We start from the raw sequence: 20767 nt of genomic DNA, 5'->3' as shown, positions 1-20767 counted from the left end.
TAGATTTTTAATAAAATAACACATTTCTAAAAACCTGTTTTCACTTTGTCATTATGGGCTATTTTGTGTATAGTTTTGAGACAAAAAATGAACACGATCTATTGTAGAATAAATCTGAAACTTAAAACGTGGAGAAGAAGGAAGTGCAGACTTTCTGGTTTGACTGTAAATTCTGAACTACCCCTTTAAAAAGCTGTATACAATGGTAGCAGAAGAAATGGAACTTAATAAATCCCACACCGTGTCTTCTTCCTCTCCCTAACAACTGGTTAACCACAGCACATAAGAAGGCTATTCTATTGAGAGAACATTGTCTTAATTCCACAGCTGAAAAGTGCCATGAAAGAGTCGCAAAAACTGATCGGCTGTCAAACTGTCAACCCCCCCACACACACACACACCTCCGACGAGCTTGTCAACATGCCTACCTGTCGCTGCCATAATTCGAAAGAAAGTGTACGTAATCAATCAGTGTAATTGAATGACTATCTATGTCCTATCTGACTGACAGGTTCCGCTGGTCGTTTTCAACATGAAGCGGTTTAAAGAGAGGGGGGGGGGCACATAGTTTCATCTCCATTGACCTATTAGGGTTCACTGACCCTCAGGGCCTACGGCAGTGCATGCCATTTAATGTAGAGAAGTGGGGGAGATTTAGGGAGATTACTGTATAGATCACTGTATAATAACCTTATATAAATATAATAACCAGTATATAAATACAAAATAATCTAATGCATTTTTCTAATGCACTAATATATTATGAGACAAAGCATGTCTCACCCATAAACAACAATCCTGAAAGAATATGTCCCCTAACCACTCCAATGGGCATTCCTACAAGCACTTTCTAAGCACCTGTATAATTTTACAGGTGTTGTGAGAATGGTCTAACAGGCTAGTGCTCACATACCTGTGACTTGGTGGGTCCATTTTCTCTGTTAACAGTGGTAGCCACAACAATCTGAGCACAGGGTTTCACCCCATCTGCAAGTTAAAATTCTTGCTGCTATACTGGTTTGTCCACATTTGGAGGTGGCATACCTTTCTATCTTACTACAATAGCTCCACCCGGCCCTGCCTATAAAGGACCTCTCCGATAAGAGATACCTCACAGAGCCCTGCCACTGCATCCGTCCCAGACAGCACAGCTCAGCAGAAGGACATCCACATTACGGCACCATGAGCAAGGCACAGAGCGGGACCTCCAGCTACGGAGTCAGGTCCCCCAGTTACAGCAGCAAGTGCTACAGCGGCCCGAATGTGAAGAGAGCATCGGGCTACAGCGGCATGTCCGTGGACTCGTTGTCCGTTAGCCGCAAGATCAGCACCGGCTGCTACATGGGGCCGCCCATCACAGCCGTGGCTATCAACAAGAGTCTGCTGACCCCCCTGAAGCTGGACATCGACCCGGCCATCCAGGCTGTCCGCACACTGGAGAAGGACCAGATCAAGGGCCTCAATGACCGCTTTGCCTCCTTCATCGATAAGGTAAGACCCTTCGTTCCTTTTCTGCTCCTACTCTGTGTTAAGACAGTTGCTGTACGCTGCCCACACAACCGAAACCCTGAAAATCCTACAATTCCAATCCATAACCATGAGCATGCAATCTTACATACAGAAAGCCAATCCATAACCTGGAGTTATTAACTGATTACTGTGTGTGTGTGTGTGTGTGTGTGTGTGTGTGTGTGTCCGTGTGTGTGCTGTAAACAGGTGCGATTCTTAGAGCAACAGAACAAGATGCTGGAGACCAAGTGGAATCTTCTGGAAAGCCAGACCACAGGCCCCTCCAGCGTTGAGCCCTTGTTCAAAAACTACATCGCCAACCTGCAGATGCAGCTGCAACAGATCGAGAACGTCAGGGACAGTCTAGACATGGAGAACCTCAGCGTGCACCGGAACGTGGAGGACTACAAGACAAAGTAAGAACCCACAAGGTTCTCCGTCCGAGGAAATGCCATTAACCAGCTGTGAAACAAATGTTTTGGCGTCTTCTGTCTTGGGTCTTGTGTCTGTGCTCCACACAGTAATGCACTAGACTACTAGTCAGAAGTATCGTTGTCTTTGTTATTCTTGTTGTTCATCTGTTGTTGATGCTGATTGGTTGCTCTGGCCTGTTCCAGATATGAGGAAGAGATCAACAAGAGGAATGCGGCAGAGAATGATTTTGTTTTTCTGAAAAAGGTAGTGAGAGGTGACAGCCACCGCCTCAGATCACAATCTGTGGAGGTTCAACATTCGTACACATCCTTCTGTTGGCAGAGACAGCTGCTTTTTCGGTTGTGTCGCTAACGTGTGCTGTCGTCTGGTAGGATGTGGACTCTGGGTACCTGTCCAAGATCGATCTAGAGGACAGGGTGTCTGGCCTGGTGGATGAGATCAACTTCCTCAAGGCCATGTATAATGAGGTAAAACATTGTGATCCATTCAGCGAGATTTCATGCAATCAAAGATGTCAGGGGCCTCATTTATCATTGTGGATACACCCTTTTTCATTTACACCTGATTTTTGTACTTGCTTTTCTCCGCAAATAATGTGATGTATCATGACAAAACTCTGTGTATATATCTCACAATATTTCCCATCGAGTTTTGGCATGATACATCACATTATTTGCGAAGAAAACCAAGTACAAAAAGCAGGTGTAAATGAAAAAGGGTGTATCCACAATGATAAATGAGGCCCCAGGGCTGTATAGTACTACTGACAACTATACAAATAGAGATGGGCTATGAATGGTCTGAGTGACTGAGAACACTACAGTATATCGCTGTTGTTGTTCTCTTTTGTTTGTTTCTCGTGTTAATGTGTTTTTGGATTGCATATTTTATGTTTGATTTTAATTTATTACTGTAAAGCACTCTGTGCATCCGTGCTGTGAAGAGCGCTATAGAAATAAAGTTTACTTACGTACTTACTTACTTACGTACTTACTTACTTCCTCTCTAGGAGCTGCGTGAGCTACAGGCCGACATGAAGGACACCTCGGTGGTGGTGCAGATGGACAACTCCCGGGCCCTCAACATGAGTCAGACCATCGACGAGGTCAAGGCCCAGTACGAGGGCATCGCCGCACGCAGCCGTGAGGAGGCCGAGAGCTGGCACAAGACTAAGGTGAGAGCAGGCCAGGGGTCAAAGGACACGGTCAGCTACGGTATACTTACAGTAGGGATAATACAGACAACCAAAAATCTTTATATAAATAAAAAATAAAGACCATCGGTTGGGTTGTTCTGTCATGTTTTGGGCTTGCATGATTGTCAAATGCTGCCGGTCTATCTGAGCCTAGGCTGCTCTGGAAAGTGAAACAGCGAAGGTAACTCTCACCGTCTGTTCCCTGCCAGTTTGACCAGATGTCCGCCCAGGCTGACAAGTATGGGGAAGAGCTGCGCAGCAACAAGAGCGAGATCGCTGAGCTGAACCGGATGATCGCCAGGCTGCAGAGCGAGATCGTGGCCGTGAGGGGACAGGTGAGTGAGGAGCTTGCTCGATCACCTTGTTGAGAGGGGTCAGGGAAGAATGTTCACAGCTCACTTTTCTGGCCCCCGGGTGATTACAGTTTTTTTGCTTCCCTCTGGAATATGTAGGGGTGGGACGTATGTCCACCTCCCTTGTTCTCTGTAAAGCGCATTGTGTTGCCTCTGGGTATGAAATGCGCTATACAAATAAAGCTTTGATTGATTTGATTGATTGAGTGACGGGACAGGTGAGTGAGGGGACAGGTGAGTGAGGGGACAGGTGAGTGAGGGGACAGGTGAGTGAGGGGACAGGTGAGTGAGGGGACAGGTGGGTGAGAAGACAGGTGAGTGAGAGGACAGGTGAGTGAGAGGACAGGTGAGTGAGGGGACAGGGGAGTGAGAGGACAGGTGAGTGAGGGGACAGGTGAGTGAGGGGACAGGTGAGTGGCACGCAAGGCTGGATGGCACAGGGACAGCGATAACATGCATCCGAGCGTGGCACAGATCGGAAGCTGACAGAAGGCAAAAGAGCTGTGCGCACATCCAACCGTAGTAGGCCAGGTGCTGGATCTCAGAGTACATTATGTTCGGAGAGAGGAAAGATCCACACACTGATATCTCCCGGTCCACAACGCAACGTTTCGACCCTTGTCTTCATCAGGCAACTTCGAAATCGGACAACAAATCGGAAGCTGGACTGAGAATGCAGCACACTTGGTGATCCAAGTGGGGTCTTCACTTAAGCTTCAGTAGTGATACCTAGCCTGACTGGAGAGATACCAGCTTCGTACTGAACTGCCTCTGCATCTGGGGGGGAGGATGTGTCCTCACTTCAAAAATTCAAATTGTTAAGCGATAGTGAGTAATGACAACAGTAGGATTCAATCACCCAGTCAGGTAGCCTGTAGAGTCCCAGTCACAGCCCATACAAGCATGGCACCTCCTTCCTAACAAGAAACTGCCCAGCTAGCAATCATTTGTTCTGATAGTGTTCTAAGAATGTGAAAACATTAGTAGAACGTGTTGGGAATGTTCTCCATTGTTGTGAGAACATTCCCTGCAAGCTGGGTGAGAGAATCCAAGGGTGTTGGGTTAGTTGATGAGGGAGACAATGATAACCACGTTGATCGCGTAAGATCATCGATCAAACCGAGGGTAGAATGACGGATCATTTTGGCTAGTGATTAAAACTGCAAGGTCTTAATGGCAGTTCACTGTTCAACAGAACTCACGTGTCCCCCTCCCCTTCCCTCCCCCTCCCTGTAGCGTTCCAACCTGGAGAACCACGTCGCCGAGGCGGAGGAACGTGGGGAACTGGCGTTGAAGGACGCCAGGGGCCGTATCAGAGACCTGGAGCTGGCTCTGCAGAGGGCCAAGCAGGACATGGCCTGGCAGCTGAAGGAGTACCAGGAGCTGATGAACATCAAGCTGGCCCTGGACATCGAGATCTCCACCTACAGGAAGCTGCTGGAGGGAGAGGAGGGCAGGTGAGACTTCAGACCAGAGGGTAGACACACTGTATGGAGAGACACAGCTGCATTCGTAGTAGGAGTACAGTTAAACAACAGTAAAACTCAACAGCACATATTATTTCTGTCATCAGCTATGTTTGATTTGCATATATGACCTTTTATGTGTTGCACTTTGTCTTGATGCTTTTAATGTCTCATGTAAAGCACTTTGAATTGCCTTGTTGCTGAAATGTGCTATACAAATCTGAAATGTGCTATATAAATAAACTTGCCTTGCCTATGTAGAGCAGATGTCTCTCAATATTTGCAATACGCTGAGCTGTATGATGTGATCCAACTCACGTCTCTTTCTGTTTCCCCAAATAGAATTGGACAGCAGGCTATTACCAACATCCAGAAAGTGCCTAACTATAGTAAGTATATCAATATAGCCTCTAAACAGAATGACTGAATTGTTAGTAATATCAGCTGTCAGTTATATGTACTGTATTGAACAATGATGCACCTCCTAGAGTTTTCCTTAGTCATGAGGTGTGTAGTATTTCTCTCATCCTGACGTCTCTCTACCCTGCTCTTTCTCCCAGGCCCCATGGTGGTGTGCAGCCCCGCCGAACCCAGCCGCAAAACTCCCTCGGTCATCATCAAGATGGTGGAGACACAGGACACATTGTACAACTGAACGTGAGTGACTCTGTGAATGAAAGAAGCCTGGAAGAAGAAACTGGAAGAACTGGAACTAAATATGATTTATTATTATCTGTGAAACAAACACTTAAAAATCCCTCAATACATCTGATCTCATCTGATCTCATCCACCTCACTGGACAGCTGTCATGGTGTATTGAGGTTTTCTTTTACATTTGAAGTAGGCCTAAATCTTGAAGTGAATTGCTGCCATTTGTCTTTTCACGATTGCCTTTCTTATTATAGCCTAATCGTTTGTGTCTTATGGTGCAATGTTTTCAACATTCAAAACCCAAATAAAGACAAGCCAATGATGGAACAGTCACTTGCGTATCTCTTCTTTCACTTTTGACAAAACAATGCCAACAGTATGTCTCACCGGACATGCCTATAGTTACATGACACACATTTTCGTCATTCCTCTCATTCCAACGGCTTCAAAGAGCAATGCTCATGTTTATTATTAGGATTTTAAATACCTAACGCTACGTGCATGGCGAGGGTAAGATAAGAGACCTGAAACCAGACAGAGGGATAAAACAGACTGTACCTGAAATCACAACAGGTTTTGTTGTTCTCTCTGGAGGAGAAACTGGTCAATGTATGTAACAATTATAACATGCATGTAAGTCTAGACTTAGGACATGTACCGTAAATGTCAGAGACCGTGCCTGTCTGTCTGTCTGTCTGTCTGTCTGTCTCTCTCTTCATCCGACACAATTATGTCGAGGACCGGGCTATGTTTGAAGTTAACATTTGGCAGGTGTTGCATTACAGGACATTACAGTGTTGAGTATTGTAATATTTTGCCCTATGGCACAGTTATTATATTAAACGCAATAAATAATGAGGAATTCTAACAAAGAGAACATGTCTCTTTCACCATCTTGGTTCACACACACACCCTCTCACAGGACTTGCCAAGCTGTAGCGAAACACCAGTGGAACTTACAGTAGTATACCACCTAGCATCCAGAGGATCTTAGTATACCACCTAGGATCCAGAAGATCTTAGTATACCACCTAGCATCCAGAGGAACTTAGTATACCACCTGGCTACCACCTAGCATCCAGAGCAGTGGTTCTTAACCTTGTTGGAGGTACTGAACCCCACCAGTTTCATATGCGCATTCACCGAACCCTTCTTAATTGGAAAAATAAAATATGATTTTTTCAAATTCAAAACATAGGTATATATTTTACTGGTGCACAAAATGAACCGTGCATCAACATCACTGTGTTCAAAGAACAAAACCATCAAAACATGATTTTCACACAAAAACAAAAACATAATAATGAATATTTACTGCAAATCAGTGTGACTTCTGCTGTTGCCAATGATGGCCAAGCGGGGCGTGTCATCACGAATCATATGAGTCGGGTGTGTGTCTTGACCTCCGCCGAACCCCTGAGACTGACTCACCGAACCCCTGGGGTTCGATCGAACCCAGGTTAAGAACCACTGATCCAGAGGAACCTAGTATGCCACCTAGCATTCAGAGGAACCTAGTATGCCACCTAGCATTCAGAGGAACTAAATATACCACCTAGCATCCAGAGGAACTAAATATACCACCTGGCTTCCACCTAGCATCCAGAGGAACCTAGTATACCACCTAGCATCCAGAGGAACCTAGTATACCACCTAGCATCCAGAGGAACTTAGTATACCACCTGGCTACCACCTAGCATCCAGAGGAACCTAGTTTACCACCTAGCATCCAGAGGAACTTAGTATGCCACCTAGCATCCAGAGGAACCTAGTATACCACCTAGCCTCCAGAGGAACTTAGTATACCACCAAGCATCCAGAGGAACCTAATATACCACCTAGCATCCAGAGGACCTACAACCTAGCATCCAGAGAAACTTAGTATACCACCTAGCATCCAGAGTAATGCTTTTGAGCTGTTTGGAGTCGATTAGCATTGTTATATGCATGGATTATGAATAACCCATTGACAGCCATTCAGTTGGGACTCAGGAGCGAAATACTGTAGGCTACATTTCCCCATTCATTCTCTATGGTGGTGTGATTGTACAATTCACCATTATCAGTGAAGCTCCTTCCAGTCCATTTCTGAACGGGATGTTGTTAGATGTCAGTAAGGTAGGCTATTATGTTATCAGAGTTCCATTAACATCCACACCCTACCATGTAGACATGATCATTATGTCTGTTCAAGGTATGTCTGAAAACACACCCTATTGTGTTCTGTCCAGATTACTATGATTGTCTCTATCTAAGTAGTTAAACACAGCTATTTTCATTTGATCTGCACAGGAAAAACTGGCTGGGTGGAATTCCTGGGTGAGCTGTTAAGAGAGACATAAAACACCTTCAACACCTGCTGTACTGTTGAAAAACTACTGTTGAAAGCCTTATCTCACCTTCTCTGGTCTAGGCAGATGACGTGACAAAGAATCATTCACAACTGTATTATGTTTGGTAAAAATCATACTCATGGATAGTACCTGTCAGGTAAATAAACATAGTGTTTGATTGGTCATCTGAGAATGAAATGAGAATGTGTGACACTCACCCTTCATTAGTCAAGTTCTAGTTTCACCTGGCAGTCAATTACTGTAATCAATTTAGCAAATGTTCTACAAGAGATTCATAGAATGTAATGTGATGATATTCATGGAATTATGTTCAATTGTGACAATTGAATGGACTGTTTTGCATGTGATGACTCACACAATGAAAAGATGCTTACATGTTTTGGAGAGTACAACCATTTGATTGAGAAGCAACAGTCAGTTTAGTTCAGCAAGGTATATTCAATTGGTAATTGTGCTACGTGTAGGCTATTGTACTTAATAATTTGCAAAGATGTACTAAGACATTTTCTATTTGATTAAAGCTACACAAGATAACTCGGCACTTTGGCAGCCCCTCTGGTCGTGATAAAATCGGCACTGCGTTTTAACCACACTTCCCACAATCCCCCACTCACTCGCTGTAATGATGGGGGGAAAATGATAACAAACGTGCGTGCGCAGACTGGATCGGAAGATTGTAGCTACTTTCTGGAAGGATGTCTTCAATGCAGGTCAATACCAGTCTTCTTTCTTGTACAGTATGTGCATGTAGATTTTGTTTCGCTGGGCAAAGTTTGTTGTCTTCCTGATATTGTGACACGCAGAACGTGTCACTTCCATTTCCACCACAAGATTTCCCGCCAGTGTACTAATCAGTATACCGAAATTAAATTCACAGGGTCTCATGCAGTCTCATGTCACGAAAATGATTTTTGGGGTCTTGCTAAGGCCATTTCATAAACTAATAGGAAGTAAAAGTGAATATTGAACCATAAAAAAGTTTCTCATTCTTCTCAAATCTCATTGAGCTTTAAGGGGGCGTAACCGTAGGACCTCGTCTCATTGTTGCTTGCGGCTTTAATTCAATTTTTATTACACATTTTATTGCACAAAGTATCTTAGTCCACAGGCAGAGAATGTTCAGAGACTTTATTCTCAAATGAAATCAGTACAAGCACAAGACATAATAACAAGTAACCCCAAACTGAACAAACCTAATCTGAGGCCAATGGGGTAGATGGTGATGGTCTAGATGACACTTCTTCACACACCCTGAGATCGTGGAATGTTTGCCACTTTACCAGCACACCACTAGACGCCATGGGGGTGGATAAGGCGCTAGCGGGGCTGTCTCCTCTAACGGTCTTGGTCATCGCAAATGGTGGAGGAGGAGGAGTAGGGGGGCGTGGTGGTGGAGTAGGGGGAGGAGGAGGAGGAGTAGGGGGGAGGAAGAGGAGTAGGGGGGAGTGGTGGTGGTGGAGTAGGGGGAAGAGGAGAGACAGATGGAGCTGTGATAGATGGGGCTATGTCAGACGGGTCTGTGTCAGGTTCCCTCATTATCAGAGAGTCCGAGGTGGAAGTGGCTGCTCTGTGATGGGTTCTTTCGAACATCTCCTGAAAGCACCTCTGGTTCCTTTCCATCAGCTCACGTTCCAAGACGGAAAAACTTTGTTTGAACGCTTCAATATAGGTGCAACTTGGTCTGACAAGCGGGTCCGGCTCAGATTGTCCCTTTAGCGCCACCCCACTAGACGCCATGGGGGTGGATAAGGTACTAGCGGGGCTGTCTCCTCTAACGGTCTTGGTCATCGCAAATGGTGGAGGAGGAGGAGTAGGGGGGCGTGGTGGTGGAGTAGGGGGAGGAAGAGGAGGAGTAGGGGGGCGTGGTGGTGGAGTAGGGGGAGGAGGAAGAGGAGAAGGGGGGCGTGGTGGTGGTGGAGTAGGGGGAAGAGGAGAGACAGATGGAGCTGTGATAGAAGGGACTGCGTCAGACAGGGCTGTGTCAGGTGTCCTCTTCATCAAAGAGTCCAAGGTGGAAGAGGTCGCCCCTTGACAGATTTCTTCCCACTTCTTAGGAATGAGCCTCCGACGCTGAGAGAGCTCCAGATCTTGTCTCCAGTGGCACTTGGGTGATCGTGGAACATCGGAGTCAGATTGTCCCTTCAGCGCCACCCCACTAGACGCCATGGGGGTGGATAAGGCGCTAGCGGGGCTGTCAACTCTAACGGTCTTGGTCATCGCAAATGGTGGTGGAGGAGGAGTAGGGGGGCGTGGTGGTGGAGTTGGGGGAGGAGGAGGAGGAGTAGGGGGGCGTGGTGGTGGAGTAGGGGGAGGAGGAAGAGGAGTAGGGGGGCGTGGTGGTGGTGGAGTAGGGGGAAGAGGAGAGACAGATGGAGCTGTGATAGAAGGGACTGCGTCAGACAGGGCTGTGTCAGGTGTCCTCTTCATCAAAGAGTCCAAGGTGGAAGAGGTCGCCCCTTGACAGATTTCTTCCCACTTCTTAGGAATGAGCCTCCGACGCTGAGAGAGCTCCAGATCTTGTCTCCAGTGGCACTTGGGTGATCGTGGAACATCGGAGTCAGATTGTCCCTTTAGCGCCACCCCACTAGACGCCATGGGGGTGGATAAGGCGCTAGCGGGGCTGTCAACTCTAACGGTCTTGGTCATCGCGAATGGTGGAGGAGGAGGAGTAGGGGGGCGTGGTGGTGGAGTTGGGGGAGGAGGAGGAGGAGTAGGGGGGCGTGGTGGTGGAGTAGGGGGAGGAGGAAGAGGAGTAGGGGGGCGTGGTGGTGGTGGAGTAGGGGGAAGAGGAGAGACAGATGGAGCTGTGATAGAAGGGACTGCGTCAGACAGGGCTGTGTCAGGTGTCCTCTTCATCAAAGAGTCCAAGGTGGAAGAGGTCGCCCCTTGACAGATTTCTTCCCACATCTTAGGAATGAGCCTCCGACGCTGAGAGAGCTCCAGATCTTGTCTCCAGTGGCACTTGGGTGATCGTGGAACATCGGAGTCAGATTGTCCCTTTAGCGCCACCCCACTAGACGCCATGGGGGTGGATAAGGAGCTAGCGGGGCTGTCAACTCTAACGGTCTTGGTCATCGCGAATGGTGGAGGAGGAGGAGTAGGGGGGCGTGGTGGTGGAGTTAGGGGAGGAGGAGGAGGAGTAGGGGGGCGTGGTGGTGGAGTAGGGGGAGGAGGAAGAGGAGTAGGGGGGCGTGGTGGTGGTGGAGTAGGGGGAAGAGGAGAGACAGATGGAGCTGTGATAGAAGGGACTGCGTCAGACAGGGCTGTGTCAGGTGTCCTCTTCATCAAAGAGTCCAAGGTGGAAGAGGTCGCCCCTTGACAGATTTCTTCCCACATCTTAGAAATGAGCCTCCGACGCTGAGAGAGCTCCAGATCTTGTCTCCAGTGGCACTTGGGTGATCGTGGAACATCGGAGTCAGATTGTCCCTTTAGCGCCACCCCACTAGACGCCATGGGGGTGGATAAGGCGCTAGCGGGGCTGTCAACTCTACTGGTCCTGGTCATGGAAAGTGGTCGACTGACAGATGGAGCTGTGTCAGCGGCCCTCTTAACCATAGAGTCCAAGGTGGAAATGGCCGACCCTTGATAGACTCCCTCCCACTTCTTGTGAAAAAGCCTCCGACGCCGAGAGAGCTCCAGACCTTGCCTCCCGTGGCGCTCAGGTGATCGTGGAACGTCCTGGTCAGATTGTCCCTTTACCAGCACACCACTAGATGCCATGGGGGTGGATAAGGCGCTAGCGGGGCTGTCAACTCTACTGGTCCTGGTGATCGTGAATGGTGGTCTGACAGACGGGGCTGTGTCAGACGGGGCTGTGTCAAATGGACCGGTGACAGACAGTGCTGTGACAGACGGGGCTGTGACAGCTGCCCTGTTCACCAGAGAGTCTGAGCTCTTGCAACAGAGCCTCTGACAGCGAGGCAGCACCAGACGCTCCCTGTCGGCCTTGGCTGAGAGAGGAACGTTCAGCTCTGATTTGCCCTTTAAACTTTTGCCCTTGTGTGTTGGGAAGGGCTTGGCGACGCCGCCAGGTGGCACGTGGGCGAAGCCTCTACTCATCTCAGACACTGGGTCTTGTCCACGGCCCCCCGGATCATAGGAGTCAGAACCTGAATCGTCTTGTCCTCGACAGTCCCAGTGGCGCTCATGCATCTGCATTAGCTCGTCCAGATGGGCAGAGCAGCTGTCGACCGTCACACTGTCCTGCTGGGCCCTTTTGAGATACAATAAAATAAAATAAAATAAAATGACTTTTGATGATTTCAGTACACTTGTACAATCAAAATGCATCATACCACACATTTTACACATAAACACACACATCTCACACATGCATGCACACGCGCACGCACAAACAAACACACATACACACACACACACACATGGTTGGATACACTGAAAAAAACATTATCAACTTACCAATCAATGTCTTCAAGGTTTTCATCCTAATTCATAAAGGAAATACCAGATGGAGGTTGAGGTCATTAAGGCTTCACAAAGACATAACAGCTTCTGTAATTGTTTGAATTGTAAATGTACAATGCAACTTTGATTACCAACCTCAATGTTTCGGTGGCGATTTCTCCATTGATCAAACAGCCAAGACACGATCAGGATAATATAGAGAGAGGTCACAACTGCCGTGTTGAGGAATTTCAGATCACGATCCTGGGACGGGGTTGTCTGCAAGGGCGTCGCCGCAGGACCTTGGTGTAGATGTCCACACGGCACACTCTCTCGGGTTCTAAAAACATTAGTTATTACACTAGCGAACACTAGTGCAATCTTTAGCCACATGTTCGTCTCATCGCACACACCGCACTGAGGCTTGTCCACTTACAAGAGTATATGTACCTTGCCGCTGTGACGTCAACATGTTACGCCGTAGTGCCCGTGATGTCACAGACCGGATAGAACACTGTGATTGGACGGCTAGTCCAGATATGTACCTTGCCGCTGTGACGTCAACATGTTACGCCGTAGTGCCCGTGATGTCACAGACCGGATAGAACACTGTGATTTGACGGCTAGTCCAGGCGGCTATAATTGAAATAAATGTAGGGCTAGATTTAAATAGATTTAAGCTATTTTATTTTTGCTTAAGACCCAACGATACCCCTTATTTAATACACTCCGACATTCAGAATTAAATAGGAGCGCTGTTCGGATAACAACAGATAGCATAGTGTCCGTAGAGATGTCACTCAGCGCTGCAGTCGTTAATTGTCCACGTTTTCGATAGAGATGGATAGGCATTATTGGCGATATTAAATAAGGGTAATCGCTCTCTATGAATCATTCATATTCAAGGGCGTTTTGTTATTTTGAAGACTACTCGTAGGCCATTAGGATTTGAAAGGAGCCCACGATAGAGGCGCGCTGTGCTTCTGACCCCCGAGTCATGATCCGATGAGAGAGAGCGGTGTCGTGTGGCCGATTAAAGCCCCCCGGGTCCTGTTATTCTATTCATAAAGTAGCCTACTTTGAGACACAACGTCAAAATGCTGACGAAACGGTTTGGCTACTTGTCTTGTTCCGTTAACATTAGGCCTACCTCAGTCCCTGAACAGCCGCGAACCCAACCAAAACAGGTTTGATGAAGACCGTTTGGAGACCAGTGCTATGGATGTAGGAGCACCCTACTGTATAGCCTACTATTGAAAATTACTCATTTCTCATTCATGTGATCATCGTTGAAAATGTATGAATTCATTGTTCAGTCATGACAGCCAACAGCTGCAGGAGCAACCTAGTCTGACCATATCATTCATCATAACACAGATGGGCGCACTTATAACAGAATTACTACATTTATTCAACATCACGAAGTTGCATTTGAACTAAACTTAGTTTATTTCTCTCTCTCTCTCTCTCTCTCTCTCTCTCTCTCTCTCTCTCTGTCTCTCCCCACCCATATCCCCCCCAGTAGTACGAGTAGTAGTATGTTTACTACAGTATCTACATTAAATGCAATTATTGAAATAAGTCACTTTGGATAAAAGTGTCTGCTAAATGACTGTAATGCAATGTAACACATACTGAATATACTGTAACACACAACTATACCTATACCACACATAACACACACTGTATACAACACATAACTATACCTATACCACACACAACACATACTGTATATAACACACAACTATATCTATACCACACACAACACACACTGTATATAACACACAACTATACCTATATCACACACAACACACACTGCATATAACACATAACTATACCTATACCACACACAACACACACTGTATATAACACATAACTATACCTATACCACACACAACACATACTGTATATAACACATAATTATACCTCTGAAAATGTAATTTAATGTAATTTATTGCTCTATAAATGTTCTTAGCCGTTAGACAAATATATTCCAGGAGCTTGCTCCAGGTTGCCTGTTTTAATATCTGTATTGCTTTTATGGCTCTGTGTGCTACTAACACTGTTTTGCCTTCCCTCTCCCCAGTGCCTCTCTCTCTCCCTCCTATCTTCTAACCAGGTCCAGTGGATGCCCCACTGTCACCAGCAGACCTCCCGGAGTCCAATAGATACCCCTGTGTCTGCTGTGGATGTCGTAGCATTTAGTTAACACACACACACGTACACACAGACATACACCAGCCCACTTCCGGCTTTATGCCTGGGCCATAGCAAACACACACCAGTATTTGCCATGTCTCTCCTATGATGCTTTTTGAGCCTCTCTTACTCTGAAATGTAATTTAATGTAATGTATTGCTTTATACATGTTCTTAGCCGGTAGACATACTCCAGGAGCTTGCTCGATCGCCTTGTTGAGAGGGGTCAGGGAAGAATTTTTACAGTTCACTTATCTGGCCCCCGGGTGATACTGTTTTTTTGCTTCCCTCTGGAATATGTAGAGGTGGGTCGTATGCCCACCTCCCTTGTTCTCTGTAAAGCGCATTGTGTTGCCTCTGGGTATGAAATGCGCTATACAAATGAAGCTTTGATTGATTGATTGATTGATTGATTGATTGACAACACATACTGTATATAACACACAACTATACCTATATCACACACAACACATACTGTATATAACACATAATTATACCTATACCACAGACAACACATACTGTACTGTATAATAACACACAACCCATGCTGTATGTCAACTTACATGTTTGCCAATTTATCAACGTGATGCTGCAGCCTACGTTCAGCTTATGTGTTCCTATTTAAGGGAATAAGCATTAACAAACATGTCAAGCATAATAGGGCATTATTTTTATTAGATCTTTGAAATCATATTCCGACTCCGAATCCATGCTGTCCTGTTGCAAAATGTTCATGGTGCGCTTCTAGATAGGGTTAAGAAAATGAACTTTCCCCTTATGTCCGCTAGGAATGCTGTTATGCAACATGATATTTACAAATAGGCCAATAGCCACAGCCAAATGTAACCCGGGAGTGTCTACGCGTTTCGCAGTTTAGCGATAACACCATTGAGTTTAGGGTTAAGACCCTAACCCCTAACCCTACACCTGACCCTCACCTCTATGGTGTTCTTGCTAAACTGCGAAAAGTAATCTCGCAACCCGGTAGCCAACACGCAAAGTAGGCTAGTGCATGGCGAACTGGGCTAGCTAACATTGGTCGCAGATGTCCTTGAGAGAGACCTTTATGGGAGGCTAGCTTGCAGCTCGTGTTTGCGTGTGTGTGCGCGTGTGTGCGGTCAGCTGGCCCATCCAGTTCTACTAGCTGTTTGACGTGAAGGACGGACGAGAGGTCAAAAAAAGTAAGGGGAAGGGGAATGCCAGGGTAGATGAATGAAGGAAGGAAGCAAACAAACTCACTATGACATGCCAAGTACTAGCCTGCTTCAAGAGCTCCATCATCATCCCTGTCCCCAAGAAAGCAAGGACGACTATAGACCCATCACCCTGACCACTGTAGCAATGAAGGTTTTTAAGTGCCTTGTTCTGCAGCCTCTCAAATGCATCACAGACCCTCTCCTGGACCCCCTGCAGTCCGCCTACAGAGCCAACAGGTCAGTGGATGATGCAGTAAACATGGCCCTTCACTTCATTCTCCAGCTGGTTGATGGACTTCAGCTCTGCTTTCAACACCATCTTCCCGTTCACTCTGGAGCATGCGCTTACCTGACCCCACCTGCAGGTAGACCACAGACTTCCTGTCTGACAGGAAGCAGCACGTGAAACTGGGCAAGCACATCTCTGACTCCATAGTCTCAAGACCAAAACCATGTTACTGCATGCTGCAGATCTCTCTATGGTACTGGGACACTTCATGCAAAAATCTGGTGTTCAAATCCTGGCAATTCATTGGTAGCGCCGGAATCCCGGCGACACCAGTCAGTAACGACTTTCGCAATCAGGCGTTCCCACCCATAGATATTCCCTAACCTGGGCTAGTGTCTCTCATTTGCTGCTATGACCTATCACTCTTTCAATTTTGACCCATCGATATGCCAACAGAATACCTGCTTGGGTGGCGAAGTGGCACAGACTCTATTATGTAGTATGCAGAGCGCAGCAATTCAATGTCATATTTGAGTCTGGAGAGAGACTACCATCAGTACAGGCTCCCACCAAGGCTGTTTTCTTTCCCCTCTAATCTTCGCAATGTCACCATTAGCAGGCACAATGTTAGTCAATTATTGATAGGAACTCACCCAACAGCCCTTGAGACACCGATTAAGTTCCCATCTTTTCAAGTGGCCCAGCTCAGGATTTGAACCAGCAACCTTTCAGCCACCGGTCTGATCCTAACTGTACTGCCCCAAAGACCAAAGGAGGACAGGAGCGGAGGAGAGCAGAGGAGATTGACCCCAGGTGGACATCAAGTTCAAGTTTCAAGTTCAAGTTTTTTATTTGACACTTGTATGGCAGTTAAAAACTGAAATGCATGAGTATTTTACAAGAATATTTACATTAAACCTAGGCTAACTCAAATTACCAATAGAACAAACATTCAATATTTAAAATGGTCATTCAAGATTCTTGTCAGGGAGGGGATGGGAGACATCCTGTATCTTTTGGTTCTTGTCCTGGGTGTCTGCAGGTGTGCTTCATGTCTGGTGTGCCGACCGGACACCTGGGCTCTGAAGGGGGGGGAGCCAGTTCTTGAAGGGGGAGTTCAGGAGGCTCAGTGCAAAGTCCCTACAGAGTAACTTTCTTCTCTCATGGAGGGTGGGGAGAGAGAGGGTTTTGAGAGCGTTTGGAGAGAGTTTGGAGAGCGTCCTGGAAGCCAGAGTATGACATCTTGTGTGACCGGCTGAGCTGTCAGTCATGATCGTCCTGAGCACTCCCATCTAGTTCAGCCAACCAATAACTCATCTCTTGTATGATTCAGATAAGCATCCGCTGGCTACCCCATGAGGGCCAAATATACGTATATAAGATGAAGAACACACCTGTAAGTGGTAAGTACATTTTATTTATAAACCATGTGCTGTACAATAGGAACATTTAAGAAAATAGGAGTAAAGGAACAATATAAAACATACAAAAACTACAGAAGGCAAACACACTACAAAACAAAAGTGTTTACGGACCAGACATGTAATGAGGAGGCAGTGGGGAACAGAAGCTGTGGCGCGCAGAGCAAGACCATAACATGCTACTGGCTGTTACACAAGCAGGCTCTGCTCTGACCGAACAAGACTAGATCCCATGGCTGCAGACGACGTCCATGCCGCTAGCTCTGAGTAAGAGGATGTCGGTTAGGCTGTAAAATAGGTGTTGGTTTAAGGCCACTAGAATGTAGTGATTTGAACCTGTCTCCCCAACCTTAAACCTGGTCCCAACCCTGTTCTGTCCTCTGCAGGAATAAGACCTAGTCTCAACCCGGCCCCAGTGAACAGGTGGCCATAGCTTCAGTCAACTGAATTGATGGTGGTGGATTTGCAGCGGCCTGGGTATTCTCTTACAGCACAGACGGACGAACAGAGTGGACGGATGGAGGGAGGGATGAATGGCGGGATGGATGGAGGGATGGATGGACAGAGGGGTAGCTGGGCCTGCTTCTCTCTGCTCTGAGGGGTTGTGTTGTATCTTTCAACAAGGGTTCTCTTGTTGGACAGTGGCGTGGATTCAGGTGAGCGTGGGTCCCTTGTTGACGACCCCTCCAATTCTCGGGGCTCCCCACGTCTCGACACGGTCCACCGAGGCCGCGGCCAGGCATCCTGCTCTCACGTTCACCTGGGAGAGAGAGACAAAGAGCATCAGAATGAGGAAGAGGGAGAGAGGTGAGGCCAATAAAATGTCCTAAATATTTGAGTGTCTTTTAGACTGAAAGAAGAAAGAGACTCACTCCATTGACGCTAGCCCGGTTTGCACAGCGTCCTCGGGGACCGGCAAGGTACAGTAGGTGCACCTGTAAGAAGAGAAGATGACTTGACCTGACTTGTGGTGCCGCGAGTGTGAAATCCATCCAATCAGCATAGACAGACATACGGATGCACATCCCGCTCACTAACTGTCACCTCGGAGTGTGTGTGTGGTGTGTGTGTGTGTTTGCGTGTACCTGGAGTTTCTGGAGTGGCGTTCCTGCCCTTCGGCTGTGGTCACGGTGTGGTCTTGGCTGCCGGAGATGATGTAGTTGTCGTCCTCAGCCAGGCACAGCACAGCCTCACTATGGAGATGGAGACGCTCCACCAGGGGTTCTGCCACTGTGTGACATCATCAATCAGGGACAGCCGATAGCATATGTCTGACTCACCAAGTAACATTGCGTGATGTCTTCATACTATTTGTATTTGATTAATTCCCATACATTCCTGTTAATCCCTGTGGGAAGTGTGTGAGTATTCCCAGAATTTTGCATCCCTATTCATACTCTTTGTATTTTGTGGCTGTTTTTGCCAGACCACCACAGGTTAAAATGGCGTCTCAACTGACAAGATGCCGCGGAGCCTGGTGACGAGTGACGGCCCCACTCACCTCTGGAGCCGAAGACGCTGACCTTGTTGGGGACGCCGGCGAGCAGCACGTCAGCCTAGTAGGACAGGCAGCGCTGGTCAGGCCCCTCCCAGCCCCTCCGCTCCCCAGGTCCCACAGCCTCGCCGTGCGGTCGGAGGAGTCGGACGCCAGCAGGGGGCTGCCAGGCGCCTCACCGTGCCCCGGTGGGAATGCATGAGGCCCGCCCCGTCAGCAGAGTGTGCCCTTTGACCCCCTAGGGTCTGATGCTCTTGTCCCGTGAGCCTGAAGCGCACACCGCCCTGTCCTTTCCCCTAGAGGAGGACAGAGCGCACCGTGGCGATGTGAGGGGAAAGCTATTAGCCAACTCCAAATAGTACAAAATGCTGCAGCACATGTGCTCACTAAGACCAGGAGGGCACACACTGCACTTGTTACTTGTCAGTTTTAGATTTTAAGATTATTTTATTAGTCTATAAGTCATTACATAATCAAGCACCTAAATACATACCAGATATGCTTTAAGATATACACCCAGTAGGTCCCTCAGGTCCTCTGACACTGAGCTTTTAATGGTCCCTAGAGCCAGGACTAAGAGGCAGGTAATTTTTAAGCAAGATCTTAAAACACAACTTTTTAACATTGCTTTTACCACATAGTTTTACTTGTTTTAATATCTTTGTGCTCTTAATTTGAATTCTGTTTTATAGTTTTTATTCTATTTTACACTATCCTAAAATGCTTTTACTTTTATAGTTTCTTTTAAATCTGTTCTCACTGTGTTGGTATGATTTATGTTTTTATCTGTCTCTTTTTACGAATAGTGCTATATAAATAAAATGGCATTGACATCTGGAAAAAAGAACAATGACTTATTATTGATTTACATATTTATTGATTTATATATATATATTTATGGAGTATATTGATATAGTGGAGGAGGTTTGGATAGGCATAAGGATTGTGCAGGGGGATTGAATGGATTGCATGGGTGGTTGGGGTCTGGTTGGAAGGATTGAATGGTTATTGTTTGAGGGGGGGGTTGCTGGTGCTGCTCTCAGTCAACTTCAGTCATCCTTTGGGATCTGTGAGGAGCAGGTCATGATCTTCCAGAGGCCGCTGAAGAATTTACGAACCCCCTTCTTCTTCTTCATCATATTTTTCTTGTTGTTCACTTCCTCTGCAAAAATGATCTCTAAATTGAGTATTGTATAGAGAAGAGAGAAGGAAAATTGTTTGATATGAAATATAGATCATATTATGATATATAGAAATAGATGCCCTAACACCCAAAATGTCTAACCTGCTGACTGCTGGACCGCAATGGCCTCCTTGATGGCCTCCTCAATGGCCTCCTTGATGGCCTCCTCAATGGCCTTGGAGATCTCCATGGCCTCCTTGATGGCCTCCACGATGACCTTTGGTACCTCAATGGCCACAATGACCTCCTCAATGGGCTTGGGGGCCACAATGTCCTCCTTGATGACCTCCTCAATGGTCTTGGGGATCTCAATGGCCTCCTTGATGACATCCTCGATGACGGTGGGGGCTTCAATAGCGTCCATGATGTTCCAGATGGCCTCAATGTACTCCATAATGACCCTGGGGGCCTCAATGACCTCCTCAAGGACCTTGGGGTTTTCATTTACCTCCTCCATGAACTCCTCAACCTCTTTGAAGGCCTCCTTAATGACCTCAAAGATCTTGTCAATGTCCTCGGGGGCCTCACTGGCCTCCTCAATGCCAATGGGGGTCTCAATGACCTCATCAATGGGCTTGGGGGCCACAAAGTCCTCCTTGATGACCTCCTCAATGGGCTTATGGTCACCCTGTTTCTGGCCATTCACGAGCTCAATCGGCTTTTTCTGCAAGACAGGT

The 20767-nt window shown here is 46.9% G+C and overlaps 1 protein-coding gene across 1 annotated transcript; it reads left to right on the top strand.

Annotated features, from left to right (window-relative positions):
- Positions 1–1182: 1182 nt before the first annotated feature.
- On the top strand, positions 1183–5613 carry LOC311315448 (keratin, type II cytoskeletal 8-like; the record flags this gene model as incomplete). Its single annotated transcript, XM_084446118.1, has 9 exons — positions 1183–1491; positions 1717–1925; positions 2127–2187; positions 2316–2411; positions 2954–3118; positions 3349–3474; positions 4729–4949; positions 5301–5347; positions 5519–5613. The coding sequence occupies 9 exons, from the start codon at positions 1183–1185 to the stop codon at positions 5611–5613; spliced, it is 1329 nt and encodes a 442-aa protein (XP_084302244.1).
- Between the last annotated feature and the right edge of the window lie 15154 nt (positions 5614–20767).

This window comes from Borostomias antarcticus, assembly GCF_949987555.1.
Source record: "Borostomias antarcticus genome assembly, chromosome: 11".
Taxonomy (NCBI): domain Eukaryota; kingdom Metazoa; phylum Chordata; class Actinopteri; order Stomiiformes; family Stomiidae; genus Borostomias; species Borostomias antarcticus.
The sequence above is the reverse complement of the archived record's forward strand: the minus strand, read 5'-3'. Positions and strand labels throughout refer to the sequence as shown.